Below are 17,602 nucleotides of genomic sequence, written 5' to 3'. Positions count from 1 at the left end.
CACTCACCTCCCTCCCTCCCCACTCACTCCCTCCCTCCCCCACTCACTCCCTCCCTCCCCACTCACCTCCCTCCCCACTCACTCCTCCTCCCTCCCCACTCACTCCCTCCCTCCCCCCACTCACTCCCTCCCTCCCCACTCACTCCCTCCCTCCCTCCCTCCCCACTCACTCCCTCCCTCCCCACTCACTCACTCCCTCCCTCCCCACTCACTCCCTCCCTCCCGAACTCACTCCCTCCCTCCCTACTCCCTCCCTCCCTCCCCACTCACTCCCCTCCCTCCCTCCTCCCACTCCTCCCTCCCACTCACCCTCCCTCCCTCCCTTACTCCCTCCACTCACTCCCTCCCTCCCCACTCCCCTCCCCTCCCTCCCCACTCACTCCCTCCCTCCCTCCCCACTCACTCCCCTCCCTCCCTCCCCACTCACTCCCTCCCTCCCTCCCCACTCACTCCCTCCCTCCCTCCCCACTCACTCCCTCCCCCCTCCCTCCCCACTCACTCCCTCCCTCCCTCCCCACTCACTCCCTCCCACTCCCTCCCTCCCTCCCTCCCTCCCCACTCACTCCCTCCCTCCCTCCCCACTCACTCCCTCCCTCCCCACTCACTCCCTCCCTCCCCACTCACTCCCTCCCTCCCTCCCCACTCACTCCCTCCCTCCCTCTCCACTCACTCCCTCCCTCCCCACTCCCTCCCTCCCTCCCCACTCACTCACTCCCTCCCTCCCTCCCCACTCACTCCCTCCCTCCCCACTCACTCCCTCCCTCCCTCCCCACTCACTCCCTCCCTCCCTCCCCACTCACTCCCTCCCTCCCTCCCCACTCACTCCCTCCCTCCCTCCCCACTCACTCCCTCCCTCCCTCCCCACTCACTCCCTCCCTCCTCCCCACTCACTCCCTCCCTCCCTCCCCACTCACTCCCTCCCTCCCTCCCCACTCACTCCCTCCCTCCCCACTCACTCCCTCCCTCCCCACTCACTCCCTCCCTCCCTCCCCACTCACTCCCTCCCTCCCCACTCACTCCCTCCCTCCCTCCCCACTCACTCCCTCCCTCCCCACTCACTCCCTCCCTCCCCACTCCCTCCCTCCCTCCCTCCCCACTCACTCCCTCCCTCCCCACTCACTCCCTCCCTCCCCACTCACTCCCTCCCTCCTCACTCACTCCCTCCCTCCCCACTCACTCACTCCCTCCCCACTCACTCACTCCCTCCCTCCCCCCTCACTCACTCCCTCCCTCCCTCCCCACTCACTCACTCACTCACTCCCTCCCTCCCTCCCTCCCCACTATCATCAGATGCTCGCAGACAAGTTGTTATATTGGCTGCCTGGAGAATAAAGCTTCCTGTCACTTCCAGGAGAGCAATAGTAATTGGTTAGTATGCTTCCTCAACATTACACTAAGGATTATGCAATGTCTGAAAGAGATTGTATATTTTTGATGGATTGTCCTCAGAGTTTGCTTCTATTCAGAATTGCCAAGTTGAGTGTATCACAAACTCAGAGGGCCTTTAAAAGCAGCAAAGAATATTTCTCCCCATCAGTTTGGTTTGCATTCAAACCCAACATTAAATTAGCTTTCAGAAACTTTTGGTGTTGATGACTGTATTTGTGCCAGTGAAACAATGTCAGGTTTCAATGTTAGGTTTCGCTGCTGTCCTAATTAAAACAGCCCCATTCCATTGAGATGAAATGTAACAATTTGTTTTCCTGTCTGATATAGCTGCAAAATCCAGGAGAAGAACATGAAGTGTATTCTTTTTCATTCAAAGCATAATTGAATATTGCAGGATGTGAAGGGCTTTAGAACATTACAGGAAATTATATTTCACCATTTTGCAATGCTTTGTGAAGAGCATTGGAAATCAAGTACTTGCCAACAAAAAAGCCAACTTGGTAATTGAATAGTATGATCAAGATCCCACTAGGCATTTGGAGACTGATGCACAGCTCTCGGGCAGAATTCAGCATTGATTTTAGTACAGTTGCGGCACAGGCATCGATTTTACACAAAGGACATTGTTCAAAGTTGGAACTGGGGCGGCAGGGAGTAAGCCAAGGAAAGCAAATTGACCTTCCACGTTGAATGACTTTCAACTATCTTTTCGTTTTTCCACAGAAAGAACATGTTAAATGACCTGTTAAGATTTGATGTGAAGGACTGCTCTTGGTGCAGGTTTGTACAGCAACAATATCTATCTGTAAAATACCCTGAATGGAAAAGAAAAGCCCAAGTTGTGAGGAAATGGAATTCTGACAGGCGTGTGGAAATGGATTCGGACACAGGAAGGGAGCAATCAGGAGGGGGGCGACCAAAACATTTGCTAGAATAAATGGATTTTTCAACGGGAGTTCCGGATAGTAAATCCAAGGTGGCACGGGGCCCTATAATCATAATGTGGAAAAGTTGGGGGAGGGTGGGCATGCATCATATGATAGGAGGAGACCTGATGTATCCCAATGATTCAGGCTTGATTGTCAGCACAGGTAGCTAGATGTGGAATAGACCTTTCACTTCCTTGCTGTCTTTCCCCCTCTGGCCCAAATTTGAGGGTTTGCTATTTCCTCTTGCTCTCTGTTGATAGAAAGAGGATATTAGTGAACGGTGGTGATATACTTTGTATGAAGATTTTTTACCGACACTGAGTTTGTCTCTGGATTGGGACATTTTGGCCAACTGAAACCGATGTTCAGTTGGGGACTTTAGGACCATAATGTCCCTTAACCTTGCATACGATGGGGAAAAATATCACATTGTTAAAGGAGTCAAGTCAACCTTAATTAGCCGCTACCAATAGACACTGTGATGGTAGCCCATTCTCTGCAAATAATCAGGGCACTTGTTCATGGAGGTTGAATAAATTGAATTTACTGCATTCCAGGGCTTTTGCCAGTGTTTTCCATTTGATGATTCTGTCAATTTTTGATGAATATTGTGAGTCATTGTCCTGAAAGTAGACAATACCTGATGACTTATGTATATATTTCAAAAGTGTGACTGAGACAACTAACTTTATCCTTGTTGATTTTATTTTTAAAAAGGGTTTTCAGTAGCATTGAAAACAATGTTGATTTGTTTCTGGTTTTCTTTGTCAGGGCTTTTACAACAGGAACTCCACCCGCACCGCGATACCATCACTCTGCTGTTGTGTACGGAAGCAGTATGTTTGTGTTTGGTAAGTCACACTAATGGGCATGGTTTTGAGGATAGTTCTGCCCTTGAGTGACTTATTTCAACTTTAAGCTTAGATTATAATGTTAAAAATATCTGGTCGCTGTTTTAAAGCTATTGAAAATAATCACACTCATCTGATCTTGAAGCCTTTTGTTTTATTGATCCCGCTTCCCTTTCTCTCCTGTGCCCCACCCAGCATTAGAGAATGAAAGTGTCCATCAGTCTTGGTCACCACACTATAGGAAGGATGTGTTTGCACTAGAGAGGGTGCAGAGGAGATTCACTAAGATGTTGCCTGGGATGGAGCATTTCGGCTATGAAGAGGGGCTGGGTAGGCTGGGGTTGTTTTAGCAGAGAAGGCTGAGGGGGGACCTGATTGAGATGTATAAAATTATGAGGGACATTGGGTAGATAGGAAGAACTTTTCCGTTTAGTAGAGGGGTCAATAATGAGAGGGCACAGATTTAAGGTAAGGGGCAGGCGATTTAGAGGGGATTTGAGGAAAACATTTTAACCCAGAGGGTGGTAGGAATCTGGAACTCGCTGCCTGTAGAGGCGGAAACCCTCAAAACAATTAAGAAACATTTAGAGGAGCACTTGAAACATCATAGCATACATGGCTACGGACCAAATACTGGAAAATGGGATGAGAATAGATAGATGCTTGATTGCTGGCACAGACATGATGGGCCGATGGGCCTCTTTTTGTCCTGTAAAACTCTATGACTCTATCAATCAGTGTAAAGTAATTCTATGGCACGTAGGTATTGCAGTTATTAGGGTAGTCTATACTGACAGTTCTCCTCGACCATGATCGGTCCTTTCCTGCATACAGCTGCTTCATTTTGTATATTTTACTTCAATATGAGAATGCATCCAAAACTAAGCTCTGATCCTGATTTAAATATTCTGCACAGTTGTATGACCAGTAAGATTCCAGGAATACTGCAGTTGTTGACTGCAGTCTGACCCATTTACTGGCAAATTGTTTTTTATGTAACTGGGGCTAGATTTATGATCGACCTATTACGCAGGACAGCAGTGAATTAAAAGGAGTAGAGCCTTTTGTAAGAAAGTTAGGCCAACAGGAAGTTGCTCAAGTCTTTATTTGAACATTAGGAATATTGAAGATGCTGTAATTTGTTCTCTACAGAAACAGGTATCGATGGAAAAATGGAGGGTGCTGATCTTGTCTTTACTTATACTAATGTCTGGATTTAGTGATTTTTGACTAGAGATTTTTGTTTTGTGCATTTGAGTCAGCATTGAAGCCCTAATGTGAGGCAGTGAGCTGATTTACACACTGGGAAGTTTACAAGACACTTATCAAACCAATGCCAAACCTTGCAATATCTCAGAATAACCTTTCCATACCTGCTTAAGGACAATCTTAAATTATGTTCCTTTTATTTTAATACAGTTAGATTTACCCTTTATAAAAGAGATAAGAATTTGTATAATTAAAGAACTTCCATTTATAAAGCACCTTTCAGGATTTACCAATTAATGAGGTACTTCGGAACTGTTATTTATTTAATTTATTTATTGGTGTCACAAGTAGGCTTACATTAACACTGCAATGAAATTACTGTGAAAATCGCCTGTTCGGGTACACTGAGAGAGAATTTAGCATGGCCAATGCACCTAACCAGCATGTCTTTCAGACTGTGGGAGAAACTGGAGCACCCGTAGACATGGGGAGAACATGTAGACTCCGCACAGACGGTGACCCAAGCCAGGAATTGAACCCAGGTTCCTGGCACTGTGAGGCAGCAGTGCTAACCACTGTGCCACCTTGCCACCCATAGTCACTTTAGTGATGTAGGGAAACACTGCAAGGATATATATTGACCAGGAGAGCCCTCCTGCTCTTTGAATAGTGCTTTGAGATCTATTACAGCCACTAGATAGGACACAGCCTCAGTTTAACCTTTCATTTGAAAGATGACACCTCTGATGGTGTAACACCATACTACACTGAAGCATCAAACAAGTTTATGTGCTCAAGGCTTTGGAGTTGATCTTGGCTCTCAACCTTCTGACTCAGGCAGTGTTACTACCACAGAGGCAAAACTAGGTGGCAGGGCCTTGGTTATGACCACTTTTGTTCAACAATGATCTTGAGTTACCTTTCCTTGTATAGGTGGCTACACTGGAGACATTTATTCCAACTCTAACCTGCAGAACAAGAATGATCTCTTTGAGTACAAGTTTGCCACAGGCCAGTGGACAGAATGGAAAGTAGAGGGCAGGTAAGCATTGTCTGTTTACTATATCGCATGTTAATCATTCTGAAAAAGAATATTTAGCACTGTGATGTGAGTTGTGAGGGTGGAGGGGGTTTAGTGGTAAGGTGATGACAAAGCTTCTCTTTCCTGTGCTGCAAAGATTACGTTTCAGTTAAACATCAAATCACCTTTAACTGACTGAAACTCTTATCATCTGCAGATATGCAGATGCACAAATTAACAGTGATAAACAAATTTAGTAGGTGACTTACTTTCGTTGGACGGGTTTAGAAAATGGCAAATGCAGTGTGTAAATGCATTAAAGCTGCATTATTAAGTCTTCTTATTTCTTAATTGCCTCGCAACACGACCCACTGTATGCAGGTTTGTCTGCATGAAGGTTGGCAAACAAATTTCCCTGAAGCTGTTTATATATGGGGAAGAGTGTTAACATTCCATGGGATGATTTATTCTTTGATTCCCTCCCCCGCATCTCCACTTTTGAGATGGGAGATACAGATTCAAACCTGCAAACCTTTACTTCATTATGTATTTTCTCACTTAACTATTGATTATTACCTAACAAGGATGCTTTTTTTGATAATCATTTATTCTTTCAATGTGGCTATCATTCTGCATCAGTTGTATATTGGATGGTCTGGTTGTTAATGTCTGACAGAACAGACACCAGTGTCAGAATAAAACAACCAACAAGCTGCAGATACGTGCGAGTGGTTTTGTTTCAGATGGCTACTATGATCCTTTCAAGCTGTATGCCATCATTTATGCTCCTTGGACAGAATTCCAGCTTGTAATCTATAGGATCTCTTTCATACGTACATCATCTTTCATCTTCAAATGGATATTTGTTGTACCCCACTGATCAGGATCCATTGCTGAATGAATATACATATAGCATACTCTTTAGATAATGCTGCATATTTAATAATGTGCCATTTATTCATTTACTGCATAGAAATATTTCAGCTGCAAAATGTATTTTTAATGCAGGTTGCCAGTTGCAAGATCAGCTCACGGCGCCACAGTTTATAGTGACAAACTCTGGATCTTTGCAGGCTACGATGGTAATGCCAGGTAAGGTGAAAGCAATTTCTTAAAGTGCGATCTTATTAGTTTAAGTGAAAGCACTGACCAGCAATTGAAACTCAGATACTCAATGGTGCTGGATTCTTTCCAGGCATCAAGTCAAGATTGACTAAAATATTATAAGCAACCAGAGTCCATGTTGCAAGGCTAACTGGGTGAGGATCATACACAGCTTGGTCTTCATTTACTACATGGGCTGAAAACAGACTTTATTTAACAGTCTAATTGCCTTTAATTTCCAGACTGACCTTTGAATGCAGATTTAAGAAGAAAACTGAGAACTGGTAAAATTTACATGACATGACTGTCAGGGATTTGCTTGGAGTTCGTGACCACAAAGACTTGGACAATGATGAGGCTTGGCTGATAAGTGAAAAGCCACAGTTGTGACACACAAGTGCCAGGCATTGATCATCTCCAACAAGAGACAATTTAACCATCTCCCTTTGACATTCAGCAGCATCACAATCCTGGGGGTCACAATTGATGAGAAACTTAGCAAGGTAAATAAAGGAGAGCAGATCAGAAGCTTAGAATTCTGCAGCTGATATCTCACCACCTGACTCCCCAAAGCCTGTCCACCATTTACAAGACAGAAGTCAGGAGCATGATGCAATATTCTCCACTTATCTGGGTGAGTGCAGCTCCAACACCACCAAAGAAGTTCGACACCATCCAGGAGAAAGCAGCCCACTTGACTGACACCCAATCTACCACGTTAACCATTCACTCCTTCCACCAGTGCACAGTGACAGCAGTGTGTTCCATCTACAAAATGCACAGCAGCAACTTGTGAGGGTTTTTCTGACAGCATCTTCAAAGCCCACAACCTCTACCACCTGAAAGTAAAAGAGGAATCTCCTCTTGTTTCTTAGGCTGTCCCTTGGGATGAAGGATGAGTTGCTTCCACTTTGATTAGATAAGTTCATGAATAGTTGATCCGTCCAATGTGCAACTTGCACTCTGCCGCATGTTGGGTAGGTGGTGCTTGATGGGTTGGGTGGATGAATTGTTTGGAGGATTGTATACTCTCCCTGATGTCTTGACTTAATCTCTGCATGTTCCTGATGAAATATCTGTCTTTGCTGCCTTCTTGAATGCACCTTCGCCACTTTGGCCGGTCAAAAGCCAGGAAAGCGTACAAAAGGCTCAGAGAGCTTGGCGAAGATAGGGATTTAGAAGAGTATACGGCTTGTAGGAAGGGACTAAAGAAGGAAATTAGGAGAGCCAGAAGGGGTCACGAGAAGGCCCTGGCAGGTAGGATTAAGGAGAACCCTAAGGCGTTCTATAAATATGTGAAGAGTAAAAGGATGAGACGTGAAGGAATAGGGCCTATAAAAGATGAAGGCGGGAAAGTCTGTACGGAACCAGTAGAAATGGCAGAGGTGCTCAATGAGTATTTTGCCTCGGTTTTCACAGAGGAGAAAGACTTGGGTGGATGTACTGCGGGCGTGCGGTGGACTGAAAGGATTGAGTATGTGGACTTCAAGAAAGAGGTTGTGCTGGAATCTTTGAATGGCATCAAGACAGATAAGTCGCCGGGTCCGGATGGGATGTACCCCAGGTTACTGTGGGAGGCGAGGGAAGAGATTGCAGAGCCTCTGGCGATGATCTTTGCATCGTCGATGGAGACGGGAGAGGTGCGGGAGAATTGGAGGATTGCGGATGTGGTTCCTATTTTCAAGAAGGGGAATAGTGATAGCCCAGGTAATTACCGACCGGTGAGTCTAACCTCAGTGGTTGGTAAACTGATGGAGAAGATCCTGAGGGACAAGATATATGAGCATTTAGAGAGGTTGAGTATGCTCAAGAATACTCAGCATGGCTTTGTCAAGGGCAGATCGTGCCTTACGAGCCTGGTGGAGTTCTTCGAAAATGTGACTAAACACATTGACGAAGGGAAGGCAGTAGATGTGGTTTATATGGATTTTAGCAAGGCGTTCGATAAGGTCCCCCATGCAAGGCTTCTAGAAAAAGTGAGAGGGCATGGGATCCAAGGGGCTGCTGCCCGGTGGATCCAGAACTGGCTTGCCCAAAGGAGGCAGAGAGTGGGTATAGATGGGTCTTTTTCTAAATGGAGGTCGGTCACCAGTGGTGTGCCCCAGGGATCTGTTCTGGGACCCTTGCTGTTTGTCATTTTCATAAATGACCTGGATGAGGAAGCGGAGGGATGGGTTGGTAAGTTTGCCGGCGACACGAAGGTTGGTGGGGTTGTGGATAGTCTGGAGGGATGTCAGAAGTTACAGAGGGACATAGATAGGATGCAAGACTGGGCGGACAAGTGGCAGATGGACTTCAACCCAGATAAATGCGTCGTGGTCCATTTTGGTAGGTCAAATGGGATGAAGGAGTACAATATAAAGGGAAAGACTCTTAGTACTGTAGAGGATCAGAAGGACCTTGGGGTCCGGGTCCATAGGACTCTGAAATCGGCCCCGCAGGTGGAGGAGGTGGTTAAGAAGGCGTATGGTGTGCTGGGCTTTATCAATCGAGGGATTGAATTTAGGAGTCCGGGGATAATGATGCAGCTATTTAACACCCTCGTCAGACCCCACTTGGAGCACTGTGCTCAGTTCTGGTCGCCTCACTATAGGAAGGATGTGGAAAAGATTGAAAGGGTGCAGAGGAGATTTACAAAGATGTTGCCTGGATTGGGTGGCATGCCTTATGAGGATAGGCTGAGGGAGCTCGGTCTTTTCTCCTTGGAGAGACGAAGGATGAGAGGAGACCTAATAGAGGTGTATAAGATGTTGAGAGGCATAGGTCGGGTGGACTCTCAGAGGCTTTTTCCCAGGGTGGAAATGCGTGCTACGAGAGGACACAGGTTTAAGGTGCTGGGGGGTAGGTACAGGGGAGATGTTAGGGGAAGTTTTTCACACAGAGGGTGGTGGGCGAGTGGAATCGGCTGCCGTCAGTGGTAGTGGAGGCGAACTCAATAGGGTCTTTTAAGAGACTCCTGGATGAGTACATGGAGCGTAGTAGGATGGAGGGTTATAGGTAGGTCTAGAAGGTAGGGATGTGTTCGGCACAACTTGTGAGCCGAAGGGCCTGTTTGTGCTGTAGTTTTTCTATGTTCTATCTCCTATGAGTTGATTGGGAAGTATATTCTCTTCAGGGAAACTTTGAGGATATCCCTAAAGTGATTTCCAGCATTTACTGCGCTTGAGTTGCCCTTGAGAAGGTGGTGTAAGCTGCTTTCTTGAACTGCTACAATCCCTGAGGTGTAGGTACATCCACATTGCTGTCAGGGAGGTAGTTCCAGGATTTTTGACCCAGCGACAGTGAAGGAATGGTGATATATTTCTGATGGTGAGTGACTTAAGGGGAACTTCCAAGTGGTGGTATTCCCATGTATCTGCGGCATGGTAGTTAGCGCAGTGGTTAGCACTGCTGCCTCACAGCGCCAGGGACCTGGGTTCAATTGCAGCCTTGGGTGACTGTCAGTATGGAGTTTGCACATTCTCCCTGTGTCTGTGTGGGTTTCCTCCAGGTGCTACGGTTCCCTCCATCAGTCCAAAGATATGCAGGTTAGGTGGATTGGCCATGTTAAATTGCCCATACAGTATCCAGAGGTTGTACAAAGAACAATACAGCACAGGAACAGGCCCTTCGGCCCTCCAAGCCCGCGCCGCTCCCCGGTCCAGGATTGAATCCTGAATCCAGGATCCCCGCCCAATTTTCCAGCCTATCTACATACCAATATCCTATCCACCGAGCTGTCCCTCACAGCTATGATGCTTTGTTCATTACAACCTATTAACTCACCCCCACCCCCCCATTCCAGACCATGTGATCTCCAGGGAGAGGCGAAAACCCAGAGTGAAAAACCCCAGGGCCAATATGGGGGGAAAAAAAAATCTGGGAAATTCCTCTCCGACCCCCTGAGGCGATCGAAACGAGTCCAGGAGATCACAATGGCCCTGATCGGAAAATGCTTCCCAACCCTAGTCATTTCCACTTCCACGAACACCATATGAATTCCCTGCCCCCGAGACAGGTTCCCAACTATCCGCAGTCTCGCTCTGTACTGGCACCAGCAAGATGATCATAGAATGAAGCCTTGAAACGAGAAACAAGGAACAATTAGCCCGCGCCGCTCCATGGTCCAAACTAGACCACTCTTTTGTATCCCTCCATTCCCACTCCGGTCATATAGCTGTCTAGATAAGTCTTAAACGTTCCCAGTGTGTCCGCCTCCACCACCTTGCCCGGCAACACATTCCAGGCCCCCACGACCCTCTGTGTGAAATATGTCCTTCTGATATCTGTGTTAAACCTCCCCCCCTTCACCTTGAACCTATGACCCCTCGTGAACGTCACCACCGACCCGGAGAAAAGCTTCCCACCGTTCACCCTATCCATGCCTTTCATAATTTTATACACCTCTATTAAGTCTCCCCTCATCCTCCGTCTTTCCAAGGAGAACAACCCCAGTTTCCCCAATCTCTCCTCATAACCAAGCCCCTCCATACCAGGCAACATCCTGGTAAACCTCCTCTGTACTCTCTCCAAAGCCTCCACGTCCTTCTGGTAGTGTGGCGACCAGAACTGGACACAGTATTCCAAATGCGGCCGAACCAACGTTCTATACATCTGCAACATCAGACCCCAACTTTTATACTCTATGCCCCGTCCTATAAAGGCAAGCATGCCATATGCCTTCTTCACCACCTTCTCCACCTGTGACGTCACCTTCAAAGATCTGTGGACTTGCACACCCAGGTCCCTCTGCGTCTCTACACCCTTTATGGTTCTTCCATTTATCGTGTAGCTCCTCCCTACATTATTCCCACCAAAATGCATCACTTCGCATTTATCAGGATTGAACTCCATCTGCCATTTCCTTGCCCAAATTTCCAGCCTATCTATATCCTGTAGGTTAGATAGATTAACCATGGTGAATCTGTGGGACTACAGGGATAGGGCGGGGATGAGGACCTGAGTACGGTACTGTCAGAGAGTTGGTGCAAACTCAATGGGCCAAATTACCTCCTTCTGCACTGTCGGAATTCTTGTCGGAGTCCTTGTCCTTCAAGATGGTTGCGGTAATTGGTTTGAAGGTGCTGTCTAAGGGGCCTTAGTGAGTTTCTTCATTGTGTCTTGTAAATGATACACACAGCTGCCATTGTTCGTCAGTGGTGGAGAGTGTGAATGTTTGTGGATGGGGTACTATTAAGTAGGTTGCCTTGTTCTGGATGGTGTTGAGCTTCTTGAGTGTTGTTGGAGCTGCACTCACCCAGGCATGGGGAGAGTATTCCATCACACTCCTGACTTGTGCCTTGTAGATGATGGACAGGCTTTGGGGAATTGAGGAGGCAAATTACTCACTGCAGGATTCCTAGCCTCTGACCTGCTCCGCACAGACTGCAATGATTCAAGAAAGGGCAGTTATCAAGTGAAGTTAGGGTTGGGCATAAATGTTGGCCTTGCCAGCGGTACCCACATTCCATGATAGAAAAAAATCAGACTTTCTTGACCCAGAAGGATAACAGCCAGTCCCCAGCAAGCACTGAAATGCTGGATTATTAGGCTGATTCCTAGTGTCAGTTATGTGAGAAACAAGCAATAAATAGAAGCGATAAATAGAAACTTTATAAGACGGTCAATAAAAGGATACCTTTAAATAAGCATATAGTCGACTGAGTGGATTAACAAAGTTTAATCTAGAGCACTTGATTTAGCACAGTGACATCCAGGTAAGAGATATGTTCAGTGCTGATGTGAGGAACCACTTCCGATAAAGACTGATCAATATCTGGAATGGTCTTTCAGGGAGGGTCTCAGACAAAATGGTGGAGTTATTCATCAGAGGCAGCAGTTAGTGCTGGAAGTAATTTTTATGGAAGAGTGTGTGAGATGGGCCAAATGTTCTGCCTCATTGGTGCTTGCTTTTAGTGTTTCTGTATATTTTCCTTAGTTTTTGCAACTGTTCTCCTCCAGCCGAGAGATTAAGCAGAATATAGAAACTCCAAAGATGTTAATCCTTGCAGGTTCATTTGTATGGAATGTCTCAGTTTGATTGCAGTATTACACTGACCTATACCAGTGCAGTGATTCTTCCCATTCCTCCCTAGCCATGGAGCATCTAAAGGTGTCGTAAATTTGAAAACGGTAGAGTAACAGCACACACTAATAAGACCGTAAGACATAGGAGCAAAATTAGGCCACTCGGCCCACCGAGTCTGCTCCGCCATTCAATCATGGCTGACATTTTTCTCATTCTCATTTCCCTGCCTTTTACCCATAACCCCTGATCCTCTTATTAATCAAGAACCTATCTATCTCTGTCTTAAAGGCACTCAATAACCTGGCCTCCACAGCCTTCTGCGGCAAAGAGTTCCACAGATTCACCACTCTTTGGCTGAAGAAATTCCTCCTCATCTCTGTTTTAAAGGATCATCCCTTTAGCCTGAGGTTGTGCCCTCTGGTTCTAGTTTTTCCTACTAGTGGAAACATCCTCTCCACGTCCACTCTATCCAGGCCTTGCAGTATCCTGTAAGTTTCAATAAGATCCCCCCCCTCATCCTTCTAAACTCCAACGAGTACAGACCCAGAGTCCTCATATGACAAGCACTTCATTCCAGGGATCATTCTTGTGAACCGCCTCTGGACCTTTTCCAAGGCCAGTACATCCTGCCTTAGATATGGGGCCACAAAACTGCTCACAATACTCCAAATGGGGTCTGACCAGAGCCTTATATAGCCTCAGAAGTACATCCCTGCTCTTGTATTCTAGTCCTCTTGACATGAATACTAACATTGCATTTGCCTTCCCAACTGCAGACTGAACCTGCACATTAACCTTAAGAGAATCGTGAACAAGGACTCCCAAGTCCCTTTGTGTTTCTGATTTCCTAAGCATTTCCCCATTTAGAAAGTAGTCTATGTCGCCATTCCTCCATCCAAAGTGCATAGCCTCGCACTTTTCCACATTGCATTCCATCTGCCACTTCTTTACCCACTCTCCTAACCTGTCCAAGTCCTTCTGCAGCCCCCCTGCTTCCTCAATACTACCTGTCCATCGACATATCTTTGTATCATCTGCAAACTTAGCAACAGTGCCTTCAGTTCCTTCTTCCAAAGCGATAATGTATATTGTGAAAAGTTGTGGTCCCAGCACCGACCCCTGAGACACACCACTAGTCATCGGCTGCCATCCTGAAAAAGACCCCTTTATTCCCACTGACTGCCTTCTGCCAGTCAGCCAATCCTCTATCCATGCCAAGATCTTACCATTAACACCATGGACTCTTAATTTATTTGAGTGTCTCCTATGCGGCACCTTGTCAAAGGCCTTTTGGAAATCTAAATAAATCATGTCCACTGTTTCTCCTTTATCTAACTTTCTTGTTACCTCCTCAAAGAACTCTAACAGATTTGTCAGACAAGACCTCCCTCTGGCGAAGTTGTGCTGACTCATTCCTATTTTATCATGCATTTCCAAGTACTCCGTGATCTCATCTTTAATAATGGACTCTAAAATCTTGCCAATGACTGAAGTCAGGCTAACCGGCCTATAATTTCCCATCTGCTACCTCCCTCCCTCCTTAAACAGCGGTGTTACATTAGCTACTTTCCAGTCCTCTGGGACTCTCCCTGCCTCCAGTGATTCCTGAAAGATCACCACCAATACCTCCACAATTTCCTCAGCTATCTCTTTTAGAACCCTGGGGTGTATTCCATCTGGTCCAGGTGACTTATTCACCTTCAGACCTTTCAGTTTCCCCAGAACCTTCTCCTTAGTGATGGCCACTACACTCACCTGTGCCCCCTGATTCTCCTGGAGCTCTGGCATCCCACTGGTATCTTCCACCGTGAAGACTGATGCAAAGTAACTATTCAGTTCCTCTGCTATTTCTTTGTTTCCTATTATTCTTCAACCTCATTTTCCAGTGATCCAATATCTATTTTTGCCTCTCTCTTACCTTTTATATATAGATGCGGTAGCTGTTTGGAAGCTAGGCCTGTCTTATTTATGAAAAAAGGCTGGCTTTTGAGTAGATGAACATTAGTTTTCTTAAACATTTTGATACACAGCAGAGCATAAAAGAATGAATGTAGTGTATTTACCTCCTGATTCCGGCTTCCACCCTTCCTCCCTCGATATGATTATCCCCTTAGATGGCCAATGAAGACTGTCAAGTAGCCTGGCTGCCCTGCAGGCAGTCTTATTATGTTTTTGGGTATCTGAGGACACCTAAAAATCCTTGGCATTCTTTGTACCATAAATAAGTCAAGGATAAGAAAAACCTAACCCTCTCGTAAACATTTTGATTCATTTTCAATTGCTTTTCAAACATTCCGAATGATTTTACTTTCCCTCTGGCATCTGAAAGACTATTCCAAACTTTTACTTGCCTGAGTAAGGAAGTTCATAGAGTTCATAGAGGCCATTCGGCCCATCGAGACTGCACCGACCACAATCCCACCCAGGCCCTACCTCCATATCCCTACATATTTTACCCACTAATCCCTCTAACCTACGCATCTCAGGACACTAAGGGACAATTTAGCATGGCCAATCAACCTGACCCGCACATCTTTGGACTATGGGAGGAAACCGGAGCACCCGGAGGAAACCCACGCAGACACGAGGAGAATGTGCAAACTCCACACAGACAGTGACCCAAGCCGGGAATCGAACCCAGGTCCCTGGAGCTGTGAAGCAGCAGTGCTAGCCACTGTGCTACGAAGTTCTTTCTCATATATCTGGTTTATATTTACAACTCCAACATTCCCGTCTATCTTTGAAGTAACATTCAGTCTTTACTTTGCTGATGACTTAATACATCTTAAGATTCCTTCTGCCTCCTTATAACTACCTTTTATTCATCTAATCTTTCTCACACCGTTTCCCTCACACTTAGAATCAGTCTTCTCAATTCCTGTACTTTCTTTGGGATGGTGACCAGAACTAAACACAGTACTTCTCTGGATGATCTCACCACTGCAGTGTGGAGCTTTAACATAACATTTCATAGAATCCATACAGTGCAGAAGGAGGCCATTTGGCCCATCGAGCCTGCACCGACCACAACCCCATCCAGGCCTTATTCCCGTAACCCCACATATTTACCCTGCCAGTCCCCCTGACACTAGGGTCAATTTAGCATGGCCAATCAACCTAACCCGCACACCTTTGGACTGTGGGAGGAAACCGGACACCTGTAGGAAACCCACGCAGACATGGGGAGAATGCAAACTCCACACAGTGTCCCGAGGCCAGAATCAAACCCGGGTCCTTGGTGCTGTGAGGCAGCAGTGCTTACCACTGTGCCACCGTGCCGCCCATGTAAACTACTGCTTCATCACATGTTAAGCTTATCTTCTTTCTAATAAGGGGATCAGGGGTTATGGGAAAAAGGCAGGAGAATGGGGTTGAGAAAAATATCAGTCATGATTGAATGGCGGAGCAGACTTGATGGGCAGAGTGGCCTAATTCTGCTCCTATATCTTATGATCTTTCCTCCACAGTTACTGTCTGACCTGCTGAGTCTTTACAACATTCTTTGTTTCTATATCAATAATATTACAGTAGCTTTCATGTACATCATTTTTGTGAGAGTCAGAGCTGCCTAGTATCGGATGCAGGACTTGAGTGCAGTGATATTCCCCATCTGACAAATAATCTTTCTCTTATCTTTTGACCCAATTTGCTATATTCATCTCTTACACACTTTTGTGCCATTTAAACCTTTTTTAATATCTATTTTGGCAGTCCCATGTTTCACCCTTTGTTAATGAATCCTTTTTTCCCCCCGACACACTATATTCAGTTTATTTTTCCTCCCATTGTAGTTGCCCTGTTCATTTTGGAGACTCCATTTTCTTGGGTATATTTAATTTGGATTTCTTTAATTCTAAAGGAGCTTCCACAATCTTGCAGTGGGACTTCTCAGTTGATTTGTTTCATCCCTAATAAATTTATCTTTTTAATTCTAATTAATAGTATTTCTGACTTTTACTTAAACTAACAGTTGGTGCAATGATGTTTGAAACTTAATTTAGATTAAGAAAGTATGTTAATAGGACTGTCAGCAATGAAATCTACTCTCTTTCGTCCTCAGGCTGAATGACATGTGGACCATTGGCCTCCAGGATAGAGAGATGGCATGCTGGGATGAGGTAAGAAATTGCAAATGCAGTAACTGAACAGAATTAAAATCATTTGTAAAAAAGTTTGAGAACACATGGCTCGATACAATGAACTCCATAGAATATTATTGTTTCTATTTAGATTCATAAAATGCAGAAGAGGCCCCTTGGCCCATCAAGTTTGCACCGACACACGAGAAACACCTGACCTCACATCTAATCCCATTTACCAGCACTTGGCCCATAGCCTTGAATGTTATGATGTGCCAAGTGCTCATCCAGGTATTTTTTAAAGGATGTGAGGTATTCCGCCTCTACCACCCTCCTAGGCAGCGCATTCCAGACTGTCATCACCCCCTGGATAAAAATGTTTTTCCTCACATCCTCCCTAAAGATGTGCGGGTTAGGTTGATTGGCCATGCTAAAATTGCCCTTAGTGTCCTGGGATGCATAGGTTAGAGGGATTAGTGGGTAAATATGTAGGGATATGGGGGGTAGGGCCTGGGTGGGATTGTGGTCGGTGCAGACTCGATGGGCCAAATGGCCTCTTTCTGTGCTGTAGGGTTTCTAAGGTTTCTAAACCTCCTGCCCCTCACCTTGAACCTGCGTCCCCTTCAACTAAGGGGAATAGCTGCTCCCTATCCATCCTCATGCTCCTCATAATCTTGAACACATCAATCAGGTCGCCCCTCAGTCTTCTCTGCTCCAATAAAAATAACCCAAGCCTATCCAACTTCTCTTCGTAACTTAAATGTTCCATCCCAGGCAGCATCCTGATGAATCTCCTCTGCACCCTCTCCAGTGCAATCACATCCTTCCTATAATGTGGCGACGAGAACTGCACACAGTACTCCAGGTGTGGCCTCACCAGAGTTCTATAGAACTCCAACATGACTTCCCTGCTTTTGTAATCTTTGATTTTGAAATAAATGTCTTGTCCTTTTGCAACTGGGGAGGAGCTGTGATGTACATGGTACCTTTATATGGAAGTAAAATAATGCTAC

At 45.8% G+C, this 17,602-nt stretch overlaps 1 protein-coding gene across 2 annotated transcripts in view; it reads left to right on the top strand.

The window, feature by feature from the left end:
• The window catches only part of lztr1 (leucine zipper like post translational regulator 1), an 86,926-nt gene that overhangs the window by 7,410 nt on the left and 61,914 nt on the right, over positions 1–17,602 (top strand). For both annotated transcript variants that reach the window (XM_078226884.1, XM_078226883.1), the window contains exons 3-7: positions 2,113–2,169; positions 3,090–3,169; positions 5,312–5,420; positions 6,408–6,491; positions 16,571–16,628. In XM_078226884.1, coding sequence (XP_078083010.1) covers positions 2,113–2,169; positions 3,090–3,169; positions 5,312–5,420; positions 6,408–6,491; positions 16,571–16,628 — 388 coding nt within the window. The remainder of the gene's footprint in view (positions 1–2,112; positions 2,170–3,089; positions 3,170–5,311; positions 5,421–6,407; positions 6,492–16,570; positions 16,629–17,602) is intronic.

Source organism: Mustelus asterias, chromosome 13 (assembly GCF_964213995.1).
Source record: "Mustelus asterias chromosome 13, sMusAst1.hap1.1, whole genome shotgun sequence".
NCBI lineage: Eukaryota > Metazoa > Chordata > Chondrichthyes > Carcharhiniformes > Triakidae > Mustelus > Mustelus asterias.
This window is presented reverse-complemented; position numbering and strand designations above follow the sequence as displayed.